The sequence below is a fragment of the Corythoichthys intestinalis genome, chromosome 20 (assembly GCF_030265065.1).
Source record: "Corythoichthys intestinalis isolate RoL2023-P3 chromosome 20, ASM3026506v1, whole genome shotgun sequence".
In the NCBI taxonomy this organism is placed as follows: Eukaryota; Metazoa; Chordata; class Actinopteri; order Syngnathiformes; family Syngnathidae; genus Corythoichthys; species Corythoichthys intestinalis.
Window position 1 is genome coordinate 17,789,626 of NC_080414.1, and position 21,102 is coordinate 17,810,727.

Below are 21,102 nucleotides of genomic sequence, written 5' to 3' on the forward strand. Positions count from 1 at the left end.
TCACTATTAGCACAAGTGAGACAAGAAAAAAAACTATGGCATTTAAGGCATGTAAGGCATTTAAAAATTAAACGTCCTTGTATATTAAGGCATTAAAAGGTTTATCTTAAAAGACCATCGACAGTAAGGCATTTTAAAAAATGAAATAAAAATAAAAACAGACATGTATATTAAGGTATTATTGTAATAATGTACAGTGATCCCTCGTTTTTTGCGGTTAATGGGGTACCAGAACCCACCGCGTTAAGTGAAAAACCGCGAAGTACCAACCTCCCACCCCCCAAAAAAATCATTTTTGTGTGTGTGTTAAATGCATTTATTCATCTTTAGCAATGGAAAGAGATACATATAAGACATATTTAATTTTAAAAATAATTAAAATATTTGTTAAAAACTTTTATGCATACAGTATATATATCTCATTTGCTCCCAAAAACGTATAAATACGTTCTATTTTTAATTGTTTCAGTGTCCCAAAACCGTATTTATACATCTTTTACTTTTTTTTTTTTTTGACAAGAGGCATCTCAAGGTTCTATTGCACCTAAACTGCAATGCACAATGCTCATAACTCATTTTAAAGGAATAAAACTGGATAGCCACTGGAGGGCAGTAGCACATTTTGTAAGAACTCATCTTGGGCCAAGAAAGGAGGTGAAAAAAAATGGTCAGGAAACGGAAGTTGGAGGGATCTTGTGAAGACACGTGAGAATTTGAGAAAAATGTGGAGAAAGATTGGGGAAAAAAGGCAAACGACACTGGAGGAGTGTTTGAAAAGGAAACGAAACCATCGTCAAAGAAGGATTTAAAAAATTCTATCTTGATGAGAAAGACGGTGACTGCCACAACAGCGTCAGGTTCCACACGCGTTCTGCGGAGCTCACGTTGCGTTAGTCCTGAGGCCGAGCTTGAGACCAACGATGAAGATGATGAAAAAAGTGGGACCGATCTTGATCCGGACTCATCAGATTACTGGGAACCACCTCATTCAACCGGGAGCAGCCGAGAGCCTTCCCCGTTGTTATGTGCGCAAATAGTTCAACAGTTCAATAGTTTAGTTATGTGTAAATAAACTGTTACTTTGCGATCAAAAGCTCTATTTGTCTTGTTGTTTATGTTATTTTGTAGAAAGAACATTATTCAGATGTTTGGGATGTCACAAAAGCGAAAAATAGCTGTGTTAAAGTCAAAGTTAATTTAGAAATGTATGCTTTTACAAAAGCTCAATTTCTCAGTTTTTTCATCAGAAATTGGAAAATTGCTCAAACTAAGCTATTTTCTAATGCTGATTTCTAAAGATTGGAAAAAGATATTAACGAACTAAAAGAGCTAAACTAAAGAAGAGAGTCTAATCTTTCTTTTTGTGGGTTCCATGTTTGTATAACAATAGAACAGAATTTTCTGTGGGCCTTGCAAAATCAAACTCCAGTAAAACGGCCGGGAGCGAAGGGCCTTGCTCCGGTGAAAATGGCTGGGCGTGAATGAGTTATTAATAAATGTTTTTAAGCACTTCAAATGTAGCTAGAAACATTTTGAAACTTTTTTTTTTTTTTTCCGAAAAATCGGCGTTTACAGGCGAACGGAAAATTTTTCGGAGCCGTTTAAAAAATTCCCTATGTTGCACAAAAATTCTGGTCGTTTGGATACTTGAACGGTGCCGATCGGTCAAACAGTCCAAAAAAGATGCTAAAATAAATAATTATTGCAAGGCAATGCCCTAGATAATAATTATGTTAAGTTTTAAACATGTTGCCCTCCCACCGAATTATTTTTAAACAAGAATAAAGTAGAAAAATGTTTGTCTTTATTAAATGCTTCATTGAGTGAATCTTCTCAAATACGCTCAAGCTGCTACACACAATGAGTTGCCACAGCAACTGTTTAACAAATTAAAAGATGATTGATGCATGCGGCGCTTTGAAGTTTCGGCTTCCAGGCATCTCTGGCAAGATCAAACCTTAACGTCTGTCAACCATCGTTAACTTTTTTTTTTTTTTTTTTTGTGGGAAAAAAAAATTCCGCGATTGACTGAGGGCGCGAAGTTTGTAGCACCAAGTAGCGAGGTATCACTGTATTCATAAGTCACAGTGCAATTAAACCCTTAACTCATTTCCTCCCAAAAATGTATAAATACGTTCTATTTTTAATTGTTTCAGTGTCCAAAAAATTTTTTTCACAAGAGACATCTCTAGGTTCTAATGCAAGTTTGCTCCAAAGCACAACGCTTAAAATCCATTTTAAAACAATAAAACTGGCCACTGGAGGGCTGTAGCGCATTTGATTAGAACTCATATGAAAAGAAATGAATGAAGAGAAATAGTCAGGAAACAGAAGTTGGAAGAAGTAAGAAGCGTGAGAAAAATGTGGAGAACGATGTAAAACACAAGGCACATGCCCCACACAAGTTCCCTAGGTGAATTCTGTTGTGAGGTAGTGGTCACTACAAAAGAAAATTATCTTGATGAGACAGACAGGCGGTGATGAGGGAAAAATTTACCCCGTATGCCGATACAGCCGTGACCACAACAGCGTCATCTCTCAGTTCAGTAGTTTAGTTATGTGTAAATAAATTGTTACTTTGTTATCAAAAGCTCTATTTCTCTTGTTGTTTATGTTATTTTGTAGGAGGAAAACATTATTCATTTGGGATGTCACAAAAGCGAAAAATAGCTGTGTTAAAGTCAAACTTATGTTTGAAATGTATGGTTTTACAAAAAGCTCAATTTCTCTGTTTTTTCATTAGAAATTGGAAAATTGCTCAAACTAAGCTATTTTCTAATGCTGATATCTAAAGAATGGAAAAAGATATGAAATTACTTTTTTTTTCCTGCTGAAAGAAGAGAGTCTAATCTTTCTTTTGGTGGTGGTAGTTCCATGTTTATATAGCAATTAGAGCTGAAACGAATGCTCGAGCAACTCGAGTAACTCGAGTTTAAAAACTGATCCGAGTAATTTTATTCACCTCGAGGAATCGTTTAATTTAGCCAGCTCTAAGCATCACGTTTTGCCCGGACTACTTTTAATGCGGGACAACGCTGACATCACATGCGTAGAGGAAGAAGCAATAAAAAAAAAAAACTTACTGCAGCCGACAGCCGCTACAAACTACGCTGACGTTGCTAAAAACTACGCCCGCATGATGCTAATATGGTAGCAGGTAGTGTCCGATGCGTCTCATAGATATCGCATGCATTTAGAACTAGATGCGAAATGACTGACTGACTGCGTCTGGGCAGCGTTAGTAAACAGCCGCCATCTTTAAGCAGTAGACTTCCGAGCGCTATTAAATATAACGTTACTGTCACTCGCACACGTAACGTTAGCCCTTCGGAGGGCTAGGTTTCTGTTCTTACATACAGGCTTTATTTAATCTGTAAAAAAACAGCGCTGTAGAGTGATGAGGGTGTAAAATTAAACATAATAAAGCTAACATTCAGTTTTAGCTCTGTAGTCATTGCTGAATAAAACACCAAGTAGCACTGGTCCCTAATGTGCTCCAATACAGCAGGTATCATATATTTATTTTGAACACTGCAAAAATTCAAAATCCTATCAGTACTTACAGTTTAGACTAACTTAAAACTTAACTAGAACTTAAAAATAGCTTGACACAAATGGAAATTCAATTGAAACTCGTGGGAAAAATGCGTAGCTTTCAAGTGATGTGTGTTATCAAGCATAATTACATTTTTAGGTAAGAAATATGTTTTTTTTATAAGATCTAGAAGTTTTTTGAATGAAAACAGTGATTTTTTTTTCTAGTCACATCTGAGATACAATTGTTGGCTGTTTTCAACAATGTTCATCGAAAATAAAGACATCGATTGACTGAAAATGGTTCAATATTGGATTAAATGTCTTTTTTTCTCATGTATATTTATAATTGCTATTTACCTAAAAAAATGTTTTATCCGATTACTCGATTAATCGATACAATTTTCAGTCGATTACTCGATTACTAAAATATTCGATAGCTGCAGCCCTAATAGCAATAGAACAGAATTTCCTGTGGGCCTTGCAAAATCAGTCATAATCCAGTAAAACGGGGGTTGCTCCGCTGAAAATGGCTGGGAGTGAATGAGTTAAACAGTGGTGTCTACTGTGCAGCTGCTTCGTTTTAACCGAACGATCGTTGACAGTCCTGCTAGTCAAAATTGATTGGATGTCTCTCGCCATCAATGGCAGCAAAATACTTTAACAAATACTTTTACCTGATTCTAAGCATGTTTAACAAATGAAAGTCGAAGGATTGCAAGTTGACCCTGGGATCCTTTGACTTTTTGGAAAGCGGCCCTTATAGAAAAAAAATGTTTTGACACCTTGCTGCAAAAGAAGTAGCTCATGGTAACCTCATCTATCTGCTGTCACAAGCAAACGTTAAAAAAAAACAATGCAACATTGACTGGGATGGTTGAGAGGTTTTTATTGTCATGGCTTTCCTGCAACCAGCGTTCGTTTGTTCGTTCACTCACTCGCTCACTCGCTCACTCGCTCACTCACTCACAATCCACTACAAACCGATGTGCAAAAACAATTGAATTTAGCTTATATATCATCACCGGAAAACCAAGTTTTAAGAATTATGATGATGACAAGTTTACAAATGTCAGTAAAGTTTTGTTGTGTCTGTTAATCCGATCAAGGGGTTTTGCTGAACGTAATGTATTGATGATTTTGGGACAGTGAACCTTCCAAACCGCATGCACGCCCTCACACAATTTCAAGTGTTTAAAAAGTAAATTCAACATTTTGTGAGCTAAACCAGTGAAAAGAAAACAAGCAAAAAACAATCTCTCGTACCGTAGCAATTCAACATATTTCAAAAGGGGCATTAAAAAAAAAAAAAAAAAGAAGCTCCAAAGTGCATTCAGGATGTGTAATTTTTTTCTTCCACAAAACGGTGCGTTCACTGACCTCTGTGGAGCGCACTCACACTCCTTAAAGAAATGCATGGAATTGTTCCATTTCAATCCCAACACTTAGCTGCATTAAGGCTTTTCTCTAAATATATATATATATTTTTTTAAAGAAATCATAACACTGCTAATAATAATAATATTAATAATGTAAAAAAATAACTTTCAAAGTCATTGTACAAGTCTGAATGACTGACGTATCAGTCATGTGTCTTGTCAGAGTTGCGGATCATTCGGTTGAGGCAGAGAGCCGCTGCCCTCGAAGCCCAACGCGAGGGGCGGGACAACGGAGCTTTGAATGGGCGGGGCAAGTTGGTGGGTGGGACTCACGTTGGGATTCAAGGGAAGGAAGCCTTGGTCCTGGAAAATGTCTGCCTCGTCGTAATGAATAGGGCCAGGGGCGGCGCCCTCTATGTGAGTCGGTTGGTGCTCCAGGCTGTTATGAGTGCGCAGGAGGGCATCGTGTCGCGTGTCTAGCTCGGTTGGGCCTTCACCGCTGAACACGTCCCCGTCCAGCTCTTCCATCTGACGCACCCGGGGCAAGAGGACAACCTGAGGAAAGTCTTTCTGCTTCTCAGGATGATTGTTGGCCACGGGAACTGGTTTCTTCCTGGGAGATGGTTCAGGTAAAGGTGTTGACGTACAGTTGGGCACTGGGTTTGGCAAGAGGACAACCTCGGGTTGCTTTTCTGGGACATGGAGCTGGTTTGTTTGACTGTTGGTGATGGGAACTAGTTTCTTCCTCAGAGATGGTTGGGATGAAGGTGTTGACGTAAGGCTGGGGACTGGACTGGGCAAGGGGACAACCTCGGGACGACCTTGTGGCACCTGGGGCTGGTTTGTTTGCATCTCAAGAAGGTTGTTTACAATAGGATGTAGGTTCTTATTCAATGTAAGTATGGTAGGAAGTGTTGTTTTTATGCTATGACTGGACAAGATGTCTTGGCGTGACCCCTCTGGCACCTGGTGTAGAACTCCCTGACTCTCATGAAGATCGTTGACAAGAGAAACCGGTTTCTTTGGCACTGAGGGTTCAGTTGAGCGTGTTGGCATTCGGCTTGGGATGGTTAATATACCCTCGGAAAGGACGCCCCCTGGAAAGAGACCCTGGGATTGCCCGTTCACTTCCAGCAGTCTGTCTGTTTGACGCTCAGAAAGCTCGTTGGCGACAGCATCCAGTTTCATCTGCAGGGGTTCGGATGAGTGCGTTGGCATGAAGTGGGAGCCGAAAAAGATGGCCTGGGGTCGGACGGTCCGCCTCTCGGGAAGATCGTTGACAACCGGATCTGGTTTTGGCTGATTAGGGTAAGGTCGGACAGCAACAGGGAGAAGGCCCCCGAACCAGATGTCTTCGCCACTGCCCCCTTCAAAGGCTTCACCCCCAGAGCCCAGCTCATCTGGGGCGGAGTCGTCGAGCGTCGGGGCCTGGCGGGATTGGTTGAAAAGAGGTGGCGGTGCGAAGATGCGGTCCACATCCTTGCGGAAGTTGGCCCAATCGTCTGGTCCCGGGCTGTAGTCGGGCCTCCAATCGTAAAGGCTTTCGTTGATGCTGTACAGATCTTCCAGTCCCTGCCAGTTGACGTCCTCGTCCGTCAGGTTGGGCAATTTAACCCTGTCGTCCGTCCCATAGTGCGCTGAAGAAGAAATCAGAAGACATTTAAGAATCCACACGACGCTTTTTTGTTGCATTTTTGATTAAGCTCCAGCGTCATGCATTCGGTTAAGCAGTGCAAACGCATGCCGCCGAGCAGAAAATCTTTCAGTGCCGCACTTGAAAAGTGAAAAGTAGGCGCCGACGGCAACCTGCAATTCAAACCCAAACTAAAAAAGCTAAAGAAATAAAAATCAGCAAATAAAGCAGCAGAAGCCAAGATAGAAAGCAAAGTCAAATTACAGCCTCCTGTAAAAAAAAGAATAAACTAATGACAGTGTATGATCTATGTTTGTGTTGTCATGAGACTGGACTGGTCGACTCACAGGAAGGAAAGGATTGGTCTCCTCTTTGAGCGCTTTCGGTGCTGCTGTCGCCTGGTAAGCAGGTACCACAAACACATGTCAAATTGAGTTTTTTTTTTTAAAAAATCATGAATGACATGATATGATGATGAAAATGATATGACTGGGTATGATATTGGACCTGAAAGGAATAGTTTGACGTTTTTTGTGTTTGTGTTCCAGAGTTAAAGCTGCGAAAGAGGATTTTTTCCAAAAGGACACAAGAAAACGGAGCGCTGCTACCAAACGGAAACTGCCAAGTCCACAATTTTAAGGCATTGAAGTGTCAAAGTGTTTTTGTCTGGTAAGATGGAATCCTACAATGGATGTATCTGAGATGTCCAATTCATTTTGACTGGGAAATGTTGGACGCGAATGGTCTCTCAAATGGATTGGACGTCCAGTGCCGTCAGTGGTGCTGAAATTCTGCTAACTACCACTGCACATAAGGGCATTCAATGAAAATACTTCAAATGAATACAATTTTCCATATTTCTGGTCATCCATGTGTCAAACTATCCCATAATGGTGAGTCGGGGTGATGATGATGTCATGCATGTAATGTCATGGACGTGCACTAAAATGGCTGACGTCAACTGCGATCATGCTTTCTCGCCAACTCTGAAAATAAAAAGACAACTGCAAACAATCCGAAAAAGCTGCGTGAACGGGGAGAAAAGCTTCCGGAGTGATCATACATTAGCGGTGCTTTCCCTCATGCAGACTGGCAAACGTCATGGATGTATTAGTGCGAATGCGAGGCCCATGCAGGTGTTAACGTAACGAGAGAAGAGGCAAGGAGTACCAAAATAAAAGCCACAGAAGAGAGATAAATGTTTGGATACCTGTGTGGCTCATAGCTGCCTCCATCTTTACCTCCTGATCAGGAACATAAAAGCAATCCATTGTTAATCATTGGATCCAAAGGAGACGCCGATGAGAAATGGAGAAAGATTCAATCATTCAGAACAGAAGGAAGACGCTCATGCAGAAGAAGAGAAGAATGTCGCTGTTGTTCCATTTGGAGCCAAGCCTTGGCCACCAGAGGGCAGGATAATACTGGCAATGAAACTAGGTAATAGTCCCAATTTAACTGCATTAATATTGCTGATTCGTGGAAGAGGATGAAGAATATAACTATGTGAGTACTGTAATATTGACTGTCTACACATTTAACAACAGTTTGTGCTTAAATATCTTGTTGCTTTTCAAGTTATAATAACCCTTTTTCAAATTATAGTTCTACAGAAAAATAGTTCTACAGAAAAATCTGTCATAGAGTGGTATGAAAAAGTATCTGAACCTTTTGGAATTTCTCACATTTCTGCATAAAATCGCCATCAAATGTGATCTGATCTTTGTCAAAATCACACAGATGAAAAAACGGTCTCTGCTTTAACTAAAACCACCCACACATTTATAGGTTTTCATATTTTAATGAGGATAGCATGTAAACAATGACAGAAGGGGGGAAAATAAGTAAGTGTATCCGCTGCCTAAGGAGACTTAAAGAGCAATTGAAACCAAATTTTACCAAACAATTTAAGTCAGGTGTGTTACCAATCACTGATGAGTGGTTTAAAGACCTGCGATCAAGGATTGTTGGTTTATTTAAAGCTGGGAAAGGATACAAAACCATCTCTATAAGTCTGGATGTTCATCAATTGACAGTCAGAGAAGTTGTCTACAAATGGAGAGAGTTTGGCACTGTTGCCTCTCTCCCAGGGAGTGGCCATCCACCAAGAGTTCAGCACAGAATACCCAGAGAGGTAAAAAAGAACCCTAGAGTCTCTGCTAAAGATTTAGAGGAATCACTGGCACAGTCCAATATCTATGTGCACACATCAACTATATGTAAAACTCTGGCCAAGAATAGTGTTCATTGGAGGGCTCCGCGGAAGAAGCCACTACTGTCTAAAACAAACATTGTTGCTCGTTTAATGTTCGCAAAAAGGCTATTTTTGCGATGGACACGCCACAGTTCTTCAAAGATTTTGTAGACTGATTAAACCAAAGTTGAATTGTTTGGAAGTAACACACAATGTCATGTATGGAGGAAAAATGGAACAGCTCATCAATATCAACACCTCATCCGCACCGTGAAACATGGTGGAGAGAGCATCTTGATTTGGGGCTGTTTGTCTGCCTCAGGGCCTGGACAACTTGCAATCATTAATGTAAGAATGTATTCAATAGTTTATCAGGATGTTTTGCAGGAAAACCTGAGGCTGTCTGTCAGACAGTTAAAGCTAAAAAGAGGATGGATGCTGCAACAAGACAATGATCCAAAACACAGGAGTAAATTAACTTTAGAATGGTTTCAGAAGAAACCAAAAATACACGTTCTGGAGTGGCCAAGTCAAAGTCCAGACTTGAACCCTATTGAGATGCCGTGGCATGACCTAAAGACAGCAATTCATGCCAGACGTCCCAGGAATCTGACTGAACTACAGCAGTTTTGTAGAGAAGAATGGGCCAACATTAGTCCTGATTGATGTGCCTGACTGATCTGCAGCTATAAGAAGCATCTGGTTGACGTTATTGCTGCCAATAGGGTGGGTGGGGGGGGGTGGACACAAAATATTAAATGTGATGGTTCACTTACTTGTTTTTCCCCCTTCTGTCATTGTTTGCATACTATCCTCATTAAAATATGAAAACCTATAAACATTTGGGTGGTTTTAGTTAAAGCAGATACTGTTTTTCATCTGTGTGATTTTGAAAAAGATCAGATCACATTTGATGGTGGTTTTATGCAGAAATGTAAGACATTCCAAAAGTTTCGGATACTTTTTTATACCATTGTAGTGGGTTAAAATCTTTGTTAAAGCAAAAGTAAAACTACCTTTTTAGAGTTAGATTTAGCAATGTAAATTCTACTTAATAATACTTCCAGCTGAAAAATCTGAAATAGCTTTTTTTTCAGACCAAGGGCCGTAAATCACGCCCCAAGAAAATGTGCGTAATTAGCTCGCAATTGATCAGACATTTGATTTCTTCTAAAAACATGTTTTAAATTATATTCTTAATAGAAAATATCCGTGATATAGTGGGACCAAGTAAGTAAACATATTATCAATTTACCTGTACAGCAACAAATTCTTTGAAACTGGAATGAGCATGGCCATCAAAAACAAAAAGGAAAAATTCATTCATTCATTCATTCATTCATTCATCTTCTGAACCCCTTATCCTCATGAGGGTCGTGGGTATGCTGGAGCCTATCCCAGATAACAAAGGGAATATTTTTTGTAATTAATAAATCCACACTATACTTGGATTGTGATCAAATCCATGCTTTAGCAAGTCCCTACAAACATTATAAAAATGTACTAGTATATTTAGGCTCCAATCACTTAAAACCTTGATGTGCACATTGCAACTGTTGTAAATCAAGTTCAAGTTTATTGTCCCCTAAGGAGGGGAAACTTATCTTACAGCAGGTGAGGTGGTGAATGTGCAACAAGTGGCTATTTGTCAAATTTTAACACTTATTACCAGATGAGTGGACACATATTGTAAATCCACATAAGGACAGTATAGACAAAAGTGTAAGTTATCGAGACAAAACGCTGGTGGAATCCATTATTCCAAATACATAATTGTAATGCTTAAATAGCAATTTTTTTTACCTCTAACAAGAAGTCAGACACACGCAGTAGACGGAAGAAAAAAAGTCAAGTGTGTGTGTGTGCATATGTGCAAAGTTAAACATCAGAAGAAACATCCACGAGCATCTCTGTGACTGCCACCTGGAACGTCGGCATTGGTCACACACAGATAGGAACATTCCCAATGCAGTCATGCGGCATGCCGATAGGTGCAGCGGCCTCATTTCAAACTCATTCTCTTGACGTGAGGGACAGAAATTTGAGTGAGCGCGAGTGTGAATGTTGGCATACCTGCATCTGAGCCTTTGGGTTTGGGGTTGCACTGCTTGTAACCCTGGCAGCTCCGCATTTCCATCAGCTGGCCGTGGAGGGAGTTCAACACGTCGCGGTCCACTTCGTACACGCCATTGGTCAGCTGATGAGGAAAGAAATTTGTATGATTTTAGAATCTTTCAAATTGTGTTTTCTTCCTGAATCCTGAGGGTAAGGGGGTGGGATTTAAAAATGCTCACAAATTAAACAAAAATACTGCATAGGCAATGCAGGACCCACTCACACTAGTTTAAAAAAAAAAAATTTTTTTTAGCCGAAAAATAGGCAACTTCGCTAATCCTTTATTTGTTAAAATCCACATTAGCGTGGAACCATATATATATATATGTATATATATATATTTTTTGTGAACCTCGGACTTAAAAGGCTTGCAGGCTCTAATAAGCCACAATTGTTCTTTTACCAAAATATGTTATTAGAAACACGTACATTAAAAACCTATAATATTTAGTACATGTTTTGACCTATGGAGAGCGCCATGTTTTACGTGGGCAATGCACGCTGGGGACGATGACGTGGTTGGTCTGGACTGGAAGAATAGCTGTGCTAGCTAGCAAGCGAAACTAGTATGACAACTGGCATGATTTTGTCACATTCTGCTGCTAGTCAGATTGTTTTGTTGCAGAGTTATGGGATGAGTTCCCAACATTTTACCTGCATCCAATTGCAGCTAATCAGCAGCGTCTTTAAAACGATCCTAGGCGGCTTGCCGAGATATAGACTTGCTGCCATTTGACAGTTTTTATTCCTGACCTCTTTGCTGCGCGTTGCATCTTTTCCTTGGCTTTTTCGTTCGTCTACCTCTTACCACGGTTTTCCCACAGGCTGTTTTTTTTTTTTTTAATTGATCCCAACCTGCTGTCACAGACCCTTTTTGTGTCTCCCTTTTCGCGATCGCATGTTTTTGTGTGTGTTCAATAACCCTTTTACGCAATCCGTATGTCATAGTTGTCTGCTTGCTTCCGCATTCGCGTACCATAACAGATTTGTTGGTTTTCATCTGAGGACTTCTTACTGATTGCAGCTAATACAACAAATAGATCTTTATAAGGAAAATCGTGGCTCTGACGTCAAGCGGAAGTGTTGCCCTGTGGTCTACGCGTTTGTCACACGGGAAATGCAGGTTCGAATCTTGCTAGATACCTTCATTTAATTACTTTTACTGCTCGTTTAGTGAAATATCAACAGTGCTGCCCTGCTCATCACTTTTCCGCTCGGGTTCAAATTGGAAGGGCAGAACTGACGACTTTATGTTGCTAAAGAGTGACGCCCAGTGACATCACCGCCCAGAGTGCATTGCATCGTCAACAACAATGGTGACCTACTTTACAAATTTCATTAAAACTAAAAAATTAAAAGGGGTTTTCATATCAAATTATTATAACTCATACTAACATTCATCTTTTAAGAGTTACATGTCTTTCTACATGTGGTACCCTTTAAAAATATTGCTTCAGAGCAAAAACTCAATGCTTTGTTTTGGGAAAAAAAATAAGAATGGTTTGGTTTTGACAGTTAACATAACCTTTTTAGCATTTACCTTTTTCACCGGAACTCAAAAAGTTTGAGACATTGTTACGATTCAATGACTGCCATTAACAGAGATCGACGTCCAATCTATTGGGACTGGGAGCATTGACAGCGATTATTCGCTGCCAACCTCTCCCAGTTCCAGTGGATTGGACGTCAGTCGCCGTCAATACTACTGAAACATAATCTTTCACTTACGCTAATAACTACAACACATACTCCAGTTAGTCAGTGGCAGCTGTTAAAGAAACAACGGCGTGATTATCCTCCCACCTGGTAGGGGTCACTGTTGAGATCAAAATACTCGAGGAACCCCGTGGAGAACTCGCAGAAGAGCGTGTTGTGGGTCTCATTGATGGTCCTCAGGCACCAATACGTATTGTTGTTGGAGCTTGTACATGCGCAAAATCCACCCACTGCAACGGAAAATATATATATTTTTTATATTAAAAAAAAACTGCGTGACATGCGAGGAATCATGTGTAATATCCATACATGTCCAGAAGGGGGCAGTCTGCCAGTGGTCATTATTGTGCGTGAAGCAGGTGAGGCCCGGCAGACTGCAATCGTCGCCCTTCCTCAATCGTTTCTTCTCCTTCCGCTCTTTTTTGCGACGGCGGATTTCATTGTACAGCTGGGCCTTTCCGTCCAGATCATGTGCCGCTTCCCTAATGAAATGAAAAAACAAAATTAATCGTCGCAGAGGATAAAGAACGCATTCTGATATCTGTCTACAAAACAGCTGTTTCTTGTTGCCGTAATCCATTTCCGAAGTCTCCCCCGTCACAAGCTTTGATTGAACCGTTCTTTCGGGTGATTCATTCAGTCTTTGCATGCAACGTGATCACATCCAGATGCAAAAATTAAAAAAATAAACCAGCCCTTTAATCGGCTTTGTCATTTTGACTTCTTGTAATACTAAACTAACAAACGCGTCTGGATGGCAGGCTTGTCTGTAAATGTACACTTGCCAACATGACACGTTATTGTTGTTTTTTTCTGGTTTTATTACTTTTGTCTTGTCATGTTTTTGTTCTTAGTTGACACAAAGTTGGAGCAATAAAAGTCATCTGTTTTATTGAGGAATTAAGAGAAGTCGCGGTTTTATAAGAGACCTTTTCGGTAAACGTTTAGACCTGTTTTTCATTAAATTTGAAAAATAAATGTAGTAAATATTTTTTTGAAAAGTTCCAATATTTCATGGATATTAAGATTTTATATACTGTTTAAAATAGTTTTACAGGCCGATAAAAACTTTTAAAAACTATTTTAATCAAATTTAACATCTTCACAAAAAAATGACAAGGAGTGCTCAGTATTTCACATCTTTAAAAAAAATTTTGTTAGAACATATATATAAATTGTGTGTATGTGGGAAAATGAGCATGCCAAGCGCAAAAGATTTTGTGTTGATATTTTTGATCTACTACCTAAAATAAACAATTTTCATGCAGTTTAAATGTCATATCCCAATGTTTTATTATGATTCTAATTATTATTTATTTTGACTGACTACTGAGATTGTATATACTGTATGAAACATTTTAAGACTTATAAATTTAACACCTCTTTTTTAATTAAAAAAAAAAAACGTTTCTCTGAGCATTTTTTTTTTTTTCACATATAGCAGGGTTTCCGGCAGTGTTTTATACGCCTGGCGGGCCGCCAATAATTTGAAGCCACTAACCATGTTTTGTCATCTTAAAGGGATCCACGGATAGAAAGAACTGTAGTTCTTAAAAGATCAAACATTATGAGTTACAAAAAATCTGATATTGAAACCCCTCTTGATGTTTTCGTTTCTATACGATTTATAGAAATAGTTTAACTAGTAAGTCGTCATTGCTGTTGACGTCACATGGTTACGCTGCCGGGCTTCCAGAATATGACATAAACATGTCATCTGTTCAACCCCTTCAATTTGAACCCAAGAGGAACATTAATGAGCATGACAGCACTGTTGATATTTTACAAAACGAGCAGCAAAAGCAAAATGAACAGGAAAGACGGGATGAGGCGAGACGCCAGTAGGAAAAAAAAAACGTGTTCTGCCAAAATGTGCTACACTGGAAAAACGACAAGAGGCAAACTTGACACCCAAAATACTACCGTGCGCTTTCAGCTTGTTTTGTTTAGATGCATACAGACAGAACATACTAAAGATGCCTCAAGAAAATCCTTAAACGTGGTAATATCAAATATGGGTGGTTTAAATATGCTACGTGACTAATGTGATATTGTGACTAATGTGTTCAAGCAACTACAACACAGTGCTTAAAAGTATGAGAGGGAAACATGCAAAAAGTATTTTAAGGCAATGAAAATGTAATAAAAGATTCAATAAAAACACAAATAGTAAGTACTCGCCGCTTTTAACCGATGTGCACATGTGTTGGACATCTCATCGCGTAGAAGGAATTGCAGTAAAGTATTCTTCGAGTGACAGTGACAATCTACGGCATCACCCCGGGCATCCATTGCGCGCTTAAAACATGGTGCCCTCCGTCGGTCAAAACATGTACGAACTAGGGTTGTTCCGATCATGTTTTTTTGCTCCTGATCCGATCCCGATCGTTTTACTTTGAGTATCTGCCGATCCCGATATTTCCCGATCCGATTGCTTTTTTTTTGCTCCCGATTCAATTCCAATCATTCCCGATAATTTTTCCCAATCATATACATTTTGGCAATGCATTAAGAAAAAAATGAATAAAACTCGGACGAATATATACATTCAACATACAGTACATAAGTACTGTATTTGTTTATTATGACAATAAATCCTCAAGATGGTATTTACATTATTAACATTCTTTCTGTGAGAGGGATCCACGGATAGAAAGACTTGTGACTTTGTATATTGTGACTAAATATTGCCATCTTGTGTATTTGTTGAGCTTTCAGTAAATGATACTGTAGCCATGCCCAAATGCCTAATGGGAAGTGGAACCATGACTGTGCGTACCAATTGATATATCTTTTCTGCGTTGGGAAATAACATAAGGTGTTAAGAAAAAGATCAATTGCTACCTTGCTTCCCCATATTGCTTCCCATGATATTTCTAATCATAGGGAGGGGGATTGTAAGGTTTTAGCCAATTAAAAAAAGGCTCCAAAGGCTGCCAAAATTCACTCTACTCATTTTCCGCTGACTTTTATCTCTCTATATTGGTAAAACGGTGCCATTACAGATTGAACGCGACAATGCATGAGTGGGTCGTGCAGCGCATGCATTAATTGCGCTGAATATTTTAACGTGATACATTTAAAAAAAAAAATTAATTACCGCCATTTTCGGGATAAAGTTGATAACCCTACCTTAAGCCTAAACTAAAGACTCTGGATGAGTGTAACATATTATGTCTGGAACGTTAAATACAATTAGGAAACGATTTAATTAAAAAATATATATATATACAGGGGTGCACATAATTTTTTCGCCCAGGTTCTCAGAGGAGGACCTGGAGATGTGACTTGGTCCTCATTGAGCTTGAGAGCCGACCAGCCTGATGCGATAAATTTATGACAAGCTTTACTTAGAGCCAATTAACTTTAATTAATTATATTAACAATTAATGCTTGATTAACATCAACTGGCACAACAAAATTGGCATTACTTTGAAGTGAAATGTAAAGAAATAAACATAAAAGCACCAATTCAAAATAAAGGGCGTTATGCGGCTCCCACATTAACTCCAAGCCTTTTTAAAAGTGGGATGCCCTCCTCTTAAGACCTCATTGAACGTGCATGTTTAGCTTTGTAAAATGCGAGCAAAAACATGTTTGTCAGTGCATGTCGCTGTTCATTACCTTTATTCCGCGACTTGTGCATCGGGCGAGTGGGGTCATGTCTGACATCGATAGTTTGCTTAATTGCCACATGCTCTCTGTTTTTTTCGTGCTTTTCAAAGTTTGGATGGCTGAAATTCTTTGACCCTACATGAAATGCGCTGCTCTTATCGGCAACATTGGGATTCTCACGGCACATTTTGTACCGCATTTCCGTGTTGGCATCATTTGCTTCTAGCCATGGTACCTTCTGTAGTTACTTTTCAGCAAAAGTCCTTTTTTTCGGTAGCTCCGGTGACGTCTCTGTCGTCTGTCTATCTTTTGACGGGGGTGGGGGAACACGGAAGTAATTACTCAGTGTGGCCTGCCTCTTCGACATTTTGAGAAGTTATTTTCTCATGTCCGCCGCAAATTCAGTGGTCAACCATCGGTACGCAAAAGCGTATGGAAGCCGTTGAGGGCCAGCGCGTTTGTCTACGTCCAGTTGAAAATGACGTGATCGGACCCGATCAATCGGCATCCCTAGTACTAACTATTATAGATTTTTAAATCAATGGCAATATTTTATGTGTTTCTAATAACATATTTCAGTAAAAGAGAACAATTGTGGTTTTTTAGAGCCTACAAGTCTTTAAGTCCGTCGTTCCCTTTAAGACATTCAAGTCTTGGACCAAAAACTCACTTGAATGGATGTAGATGATCATTCCTGTTCTTCATTCTGTCTGCCTTGCTTCTATCCCCTTTCATGTAAAAACTGGTGGAACAAACACATGATTAGGTATTACGCTAGTGATGCAAGATACTCACCATCTGCTAGTGACAATGATAGACCTCCAACTCCGAGTCATAATAAACTAGAGGTCTATCGTCGTCATTGGCAAGCTATAAATTTTTAAAAAGACAGATTTAGGTAAATTTGTGCACCTTTTCTTGCCACAGTCGCACTCATCCGGCCGCGTCTTCTTCAGATGTCCTCGAACTTCCCTTAGATTTTTGATTTTGTCTTGAAGTGCTTCGATCTGCGAAAAAACAGACTATTTATTCAACCGCCATTTTGTAAAACAGTATTTTAACGCACCTCTTGGTCTACGTAGCTCTTGTGGTCTTTCCACGCTCTGGACGATTGGTAGATTTCCCTCTCGCAGTGGACTGAGTCGTTCATGAGGATGTAACATTTGTGGGTGACCTTTAAGGATTTGGGGTACCCAACTGCATTAGTGTCGTCCGCAAGCATCTCTTCGGAATCATCGTTGGAGTCCGCGTCGAAGTCTGGCTCTTGCTCGGGTTCGTAGTGCCGTTTGGCGATGGAACGGTGGCGTACGGCGCTTTGGTCATCGGACTGGAGATCCACGTCGTAGATCTGGCCCTCGAATTCCACAGAGAGGGATCGGGTGGCCCGCGTGTGGACAAAACGGGGACGATAACCTGCAGAAATATACGTACAATTAAATTTTCCTGCAGTTAAGCGACTATCCGACAACTAATCGATTTTGGAATTCATCAACGACTATTTTGATTTAATCATTTAGAGACATTGTTGAATTGTCCAAATACTCTTTTTTTGAGAAGTTTGCAGCTAATATTTGTACCCACGCTGGCCAGGAGATGTTTGTCGGTGCGACCGCCGTTCCATCCTGGAGGCTTTGTAAAGTGCGTCGGAGCAATCGCAACCCCTCTCCTGGGTGTCGTAGCTGCTGCGGGGTCTCAAGCTGCGGGCCCTCTTCCGGGTACCCTCCTTGGATCCGCCCTTGCACTTCTGTATCCTCCACTTTCCCGTCATCTCCTCCACACAGTGCCACTTCTAGATCGATTAGTCAAAAGAGAAATGAGCTCATCTTCTGGCACGCGCAACGCACCCCTGACCGCACGAAATGAAACGGATCCGTCAGGGGCGTCCCCGCTATTTTGTTTTCACATGCCGATCGCACTCGTGCCAAAATGCGTCAGCGTATAATTACAAACCGACGCCCTCTCGCTTTAGCACATCTTTTGTCTTTTTGGGATGAAGTCAAGACAGAAGAGGATTTTTTTGCTCGCTCCTCTTGACAAAAAATGGGGAATATTCCACCCAAAAAATTAATGCAATAGGCCCTTAGGTGTAATTTTACTTCGTGGTCAACGACAAAAAACTCCCAATTGGCTCTGATTGACTCTCGTACCACCAAATAAATCTTCATTGGCAGTCATTTTTTACCAAAAACCTAATATTTAAATGCCAGTATCATAATCTAATTCAAGGGTCATATTTTTGCCTTTTCACATAATTTATACTGTATTTCAACAAATTACAACAAAAATACACACTTTTCACTTGTTCACACTTTTGACTAAAAGGTCACTGTTTTTAACAAAAAAGTGCACCGAAATGCAGGGAAAATTCCCCCCCCAAAAAATTACTGTTTGGAGTAATTTTACTCAATGGGCAACATTACTAGCCCTACAAAAAAATCACCGTTAGGTGTCAATGTTATTTTTTTACCAAAAACTTGCCATTAAATGCCTTTGAGACATTGAAAGACAAGGTTCACACCTTTGCCTATTCACAGAATTCAGATTTCAACACATTATTACAAAAATTGACACATTTTGCTCAAACCTTAGCCCAGAAGATCTTTTTTTTTACCCTAAAAGTGCACCAAAATGCAGGGAAAATTCCACCGAAAAAATTAACGTTTGGAGTATTTTTACTTTATGGTCAACATTATTGGACCAACAGAAATCTCCATTAGGTGTCAGTCTTTTTGACCAAAAACCTGCCATTAAATACCATTGAGACATTCAAAGACAAGGTTCACACCTTTGCCTATTCACATAATTCACATTTCAACACATTATTTTAAAGATTGGCACATTTTTTTTCACACTATAGACCAGAAGGTCATTGTTTTTGACCCAAAAAAGTGCACCAAAATGCAGGGGAAATTTCCCCCCCAAAAAATTAATGTTTGGAGTAATTTTACTCAATGGACAACATTACTAGCCCTACAAAAAAAATCACTGTTAGGTGTCAGTGTTATTTTTTTACCAAAAACTTGCCATTAAATGCCTTTGAGACATTGAAAGACAAGGTTCACACCTTTGCCTATTCACAGAATTTAGATTTCAACACATTATTACAAAAATTGACACATTTTGTTCACACTATAGACCAGAAGGTCATTGTTTTTGACCCAAAAAAATGCACCAAAATGCAGGGAAAATTCTACCCACCCAAAAAAAAAACAAAAAAACATTTGCAGTATTTTTACTCCATGGTTAATATTATTGGACCTACAAAAATCTCAATTAGGGGTATGTGTTTTTTACCAAAAACTTTCCCATTAAACGCCATTGAGACATTCAAAAACACGGCTCACATCTTGGCCTATTCACATAATTCGCATTTCAACAGATTATTTCAAAAATTGACACATTTTGTTCACACTTTAGACCAGAAAGTCTTTGTTTTTTTACCCAAAAAAGTGCACCAAAATGCAGGAAAAATTTCACCAAAAAAGACTAAATTAACATTTGGAGTAATTTTACTCTATTGTCAACATTATTGGACCTTCAAAAAACTCCATTAGGGGTCTGTGTTTTTGACAAAAAACCTATTGAGACATTGAAAGACAAGGTTCACACTTTTGCCTATTCACATTTCAACATATTATTCAAAACATTGACACATTTTGTTCACACTTTTAACCAAAAGGTAATTATTTTTGACCAATAAAGTGCTCTCAAAATTCAGCATGAAAGCATTCCCACACAATCTTTCCAGAAATTGCATTATCTAGTTCTTAAAAAAAAAAAAAAAAAGACTACAAGTGTAGTGTGGGAACAACAGCACAAACGTGGGACCGCAAAGGCCTATCGGGTTACTCCTGGAAGACCTGTTTGCTTGGGGGTCTTACGAAAGAACGAAGCGGTGATGAAAACAATCTGTTTTGCCTTATGATTTCACCGCACCTTCACATATTGACCTCACACAGTCACATTGTGGGAAAACCGCTACCAAAACATTATTTTCATAAGTGGCGCAAAGTACAACAACATTATTGCTCTAAAAGAAACGCAGACAAAACCTGGTCATCTGCACAGACAGGAACAAAAATGACAATTACCTGTCCCGGCTGCTCGCACGGCGTCTGGAACTCGGCTTGTTGGCATGTTTCCTTCACCTTCATGTACTTAGGCAGGCTATTGGTGTGCTGGGTACTAGCCGAGTCGTCCTTCTTCCTCAGGATTTTCCTGCAACCGGCAAAAACGTCTGCTCATTTAACGTTAAAACGTTTTTTTTTTTCTGCTTCTCCACTCAGCCTCGACCTCAGCTTGGCAGCGTCCCCGCCGCAGCGGTCGCCACAAGACCTGGCGAAGGCTCATCTCGGGCCCGTGCCAACCAAACAACCCCCCTTAGTCTCACTGCCTTTGCCAGCTTGGGCTTCACACTTCAGCCACAGACAGAGTGACGGCGGCAAACGAGCAGCTGAACAACCTGCGCTTTTTTGCGGCGGCATGATGCCAAAGGTTAGCATGCCAGATTGAATCATTGGCTGCCATTTACGTCTGATCCATTTTGACTGGAAGGGGCGACTTCGTTCGGATCGGACGTCTATCGCCGTCAATGGCAGCCAACGAGTTAAAAATGGCCTACTTTTTAAAGAGCGTGAGACGCTGTCACACAACCGTGTGTATATGTGCAGATGTTTTGCTGGTAAATGAGTGGAAAAAAAACAAAGCTGGAGCCAAGATAGGCAATTTGGAAAAAGGACGGAGAAGTTATTAGGAGAATGAAGATGCCTGCTTGTGCTTTTTGTCTTTTTCCATCAAATCTTGAGTTGTTTATCGAGTGTGAGTAGTTCAGGGCAAAAAAGAGCCTTCACGTCTTTTTTTTGTATATGTCGTCTGATCGCGATGATTATCATGATTTTTGTTAAACAAGATTTTTG

The 21,102-nt window shown here is 39.8% G+C and overlaps 1 protein-coding gene and 1 long non-coding RNA gene across 5 annotated transcripts in view; one reads left to right on the forward strand and one right to left on the reverse strand.

Moving 5' to 3' along the window:
- Positions 1–4,403: 4,403 nt before the first annotated feature.
- sulf1 (sulfatase 1) overlaps positions 4,404–21,102 on the reverse strand; it is a 70,956-nt gene continuing 54,257 nt past the window's right edge. Inside the window, exons 10-20 of one of the 3 annotated variants that reach the window (XM_057823825.1) lie at positions 20,278–20,404; positions 17,768–17,975; positions 17,253–17,599; positions 17,099–17,193; positions 16,857–16,928; positions 12,881–13,053; positions 12,659–12,801; positions 10,814–10,937; positions 7,757–7,790; positions 6,894–6,944; positions 6,378–6,550 (exon numbers count right to left, since the gene is read on the reverse strand). In XM_057823825.1, the coding sequence (XP_057679808.1) occupies positions 6,523–6,550; positions 6,894–6,944; positions 7,757–7,790; positions 10,814–10,937; positions 12,659–12,801; positions 12,881–13,053; positions 16,857–16,928; positions 17,099–17,193; positions 17,253–17,599; positions 17,768–17,975; positions 20,278–20,404 (1,402 nt within the window). In that variant the 3' untranslated portion in view covers positions 6,378–6,522. Of the gene's footprint in view, positions 6,551–6,893; positions 6,945–7,756; positions 7,791–10,813; positions 10,938–12,658; positions 12,802–12,880; positions 13,054–16,856; positions 16,929–17,098; positions 17,194–17,252; positions 17,600–17,767; positions 17,976–20,277; positions 20,405–21,102 lie in introns of all 3 variants that reach the window. The other 2 variants (XM_057823826.1, XM_057823824.1) reach the window with 2 other exon arrangements.
- Positions 6,471–21,102, forward strand: part of LOC130908426 (uncharacterized) — an 85,090-nt gene continuing 70,458 nt past the window's right edge. The window contains exons 1-3 of one of the 2 annotated variants that reach the window (XR_009061598.1): positions 6,471–6,955; positions 7,095–7,215; positions 20,473–20,680. This is a non-coding gene — a long non-coding RNA (uncharacterized LOC130908426). The remainder of the gene's footprint in view (positions 6,956–7,094; positions 7,216–20,472; positions 20,681–21,102) is intronic. The other variant, XR_009061599.1, reaches the window with a different exon arrangement.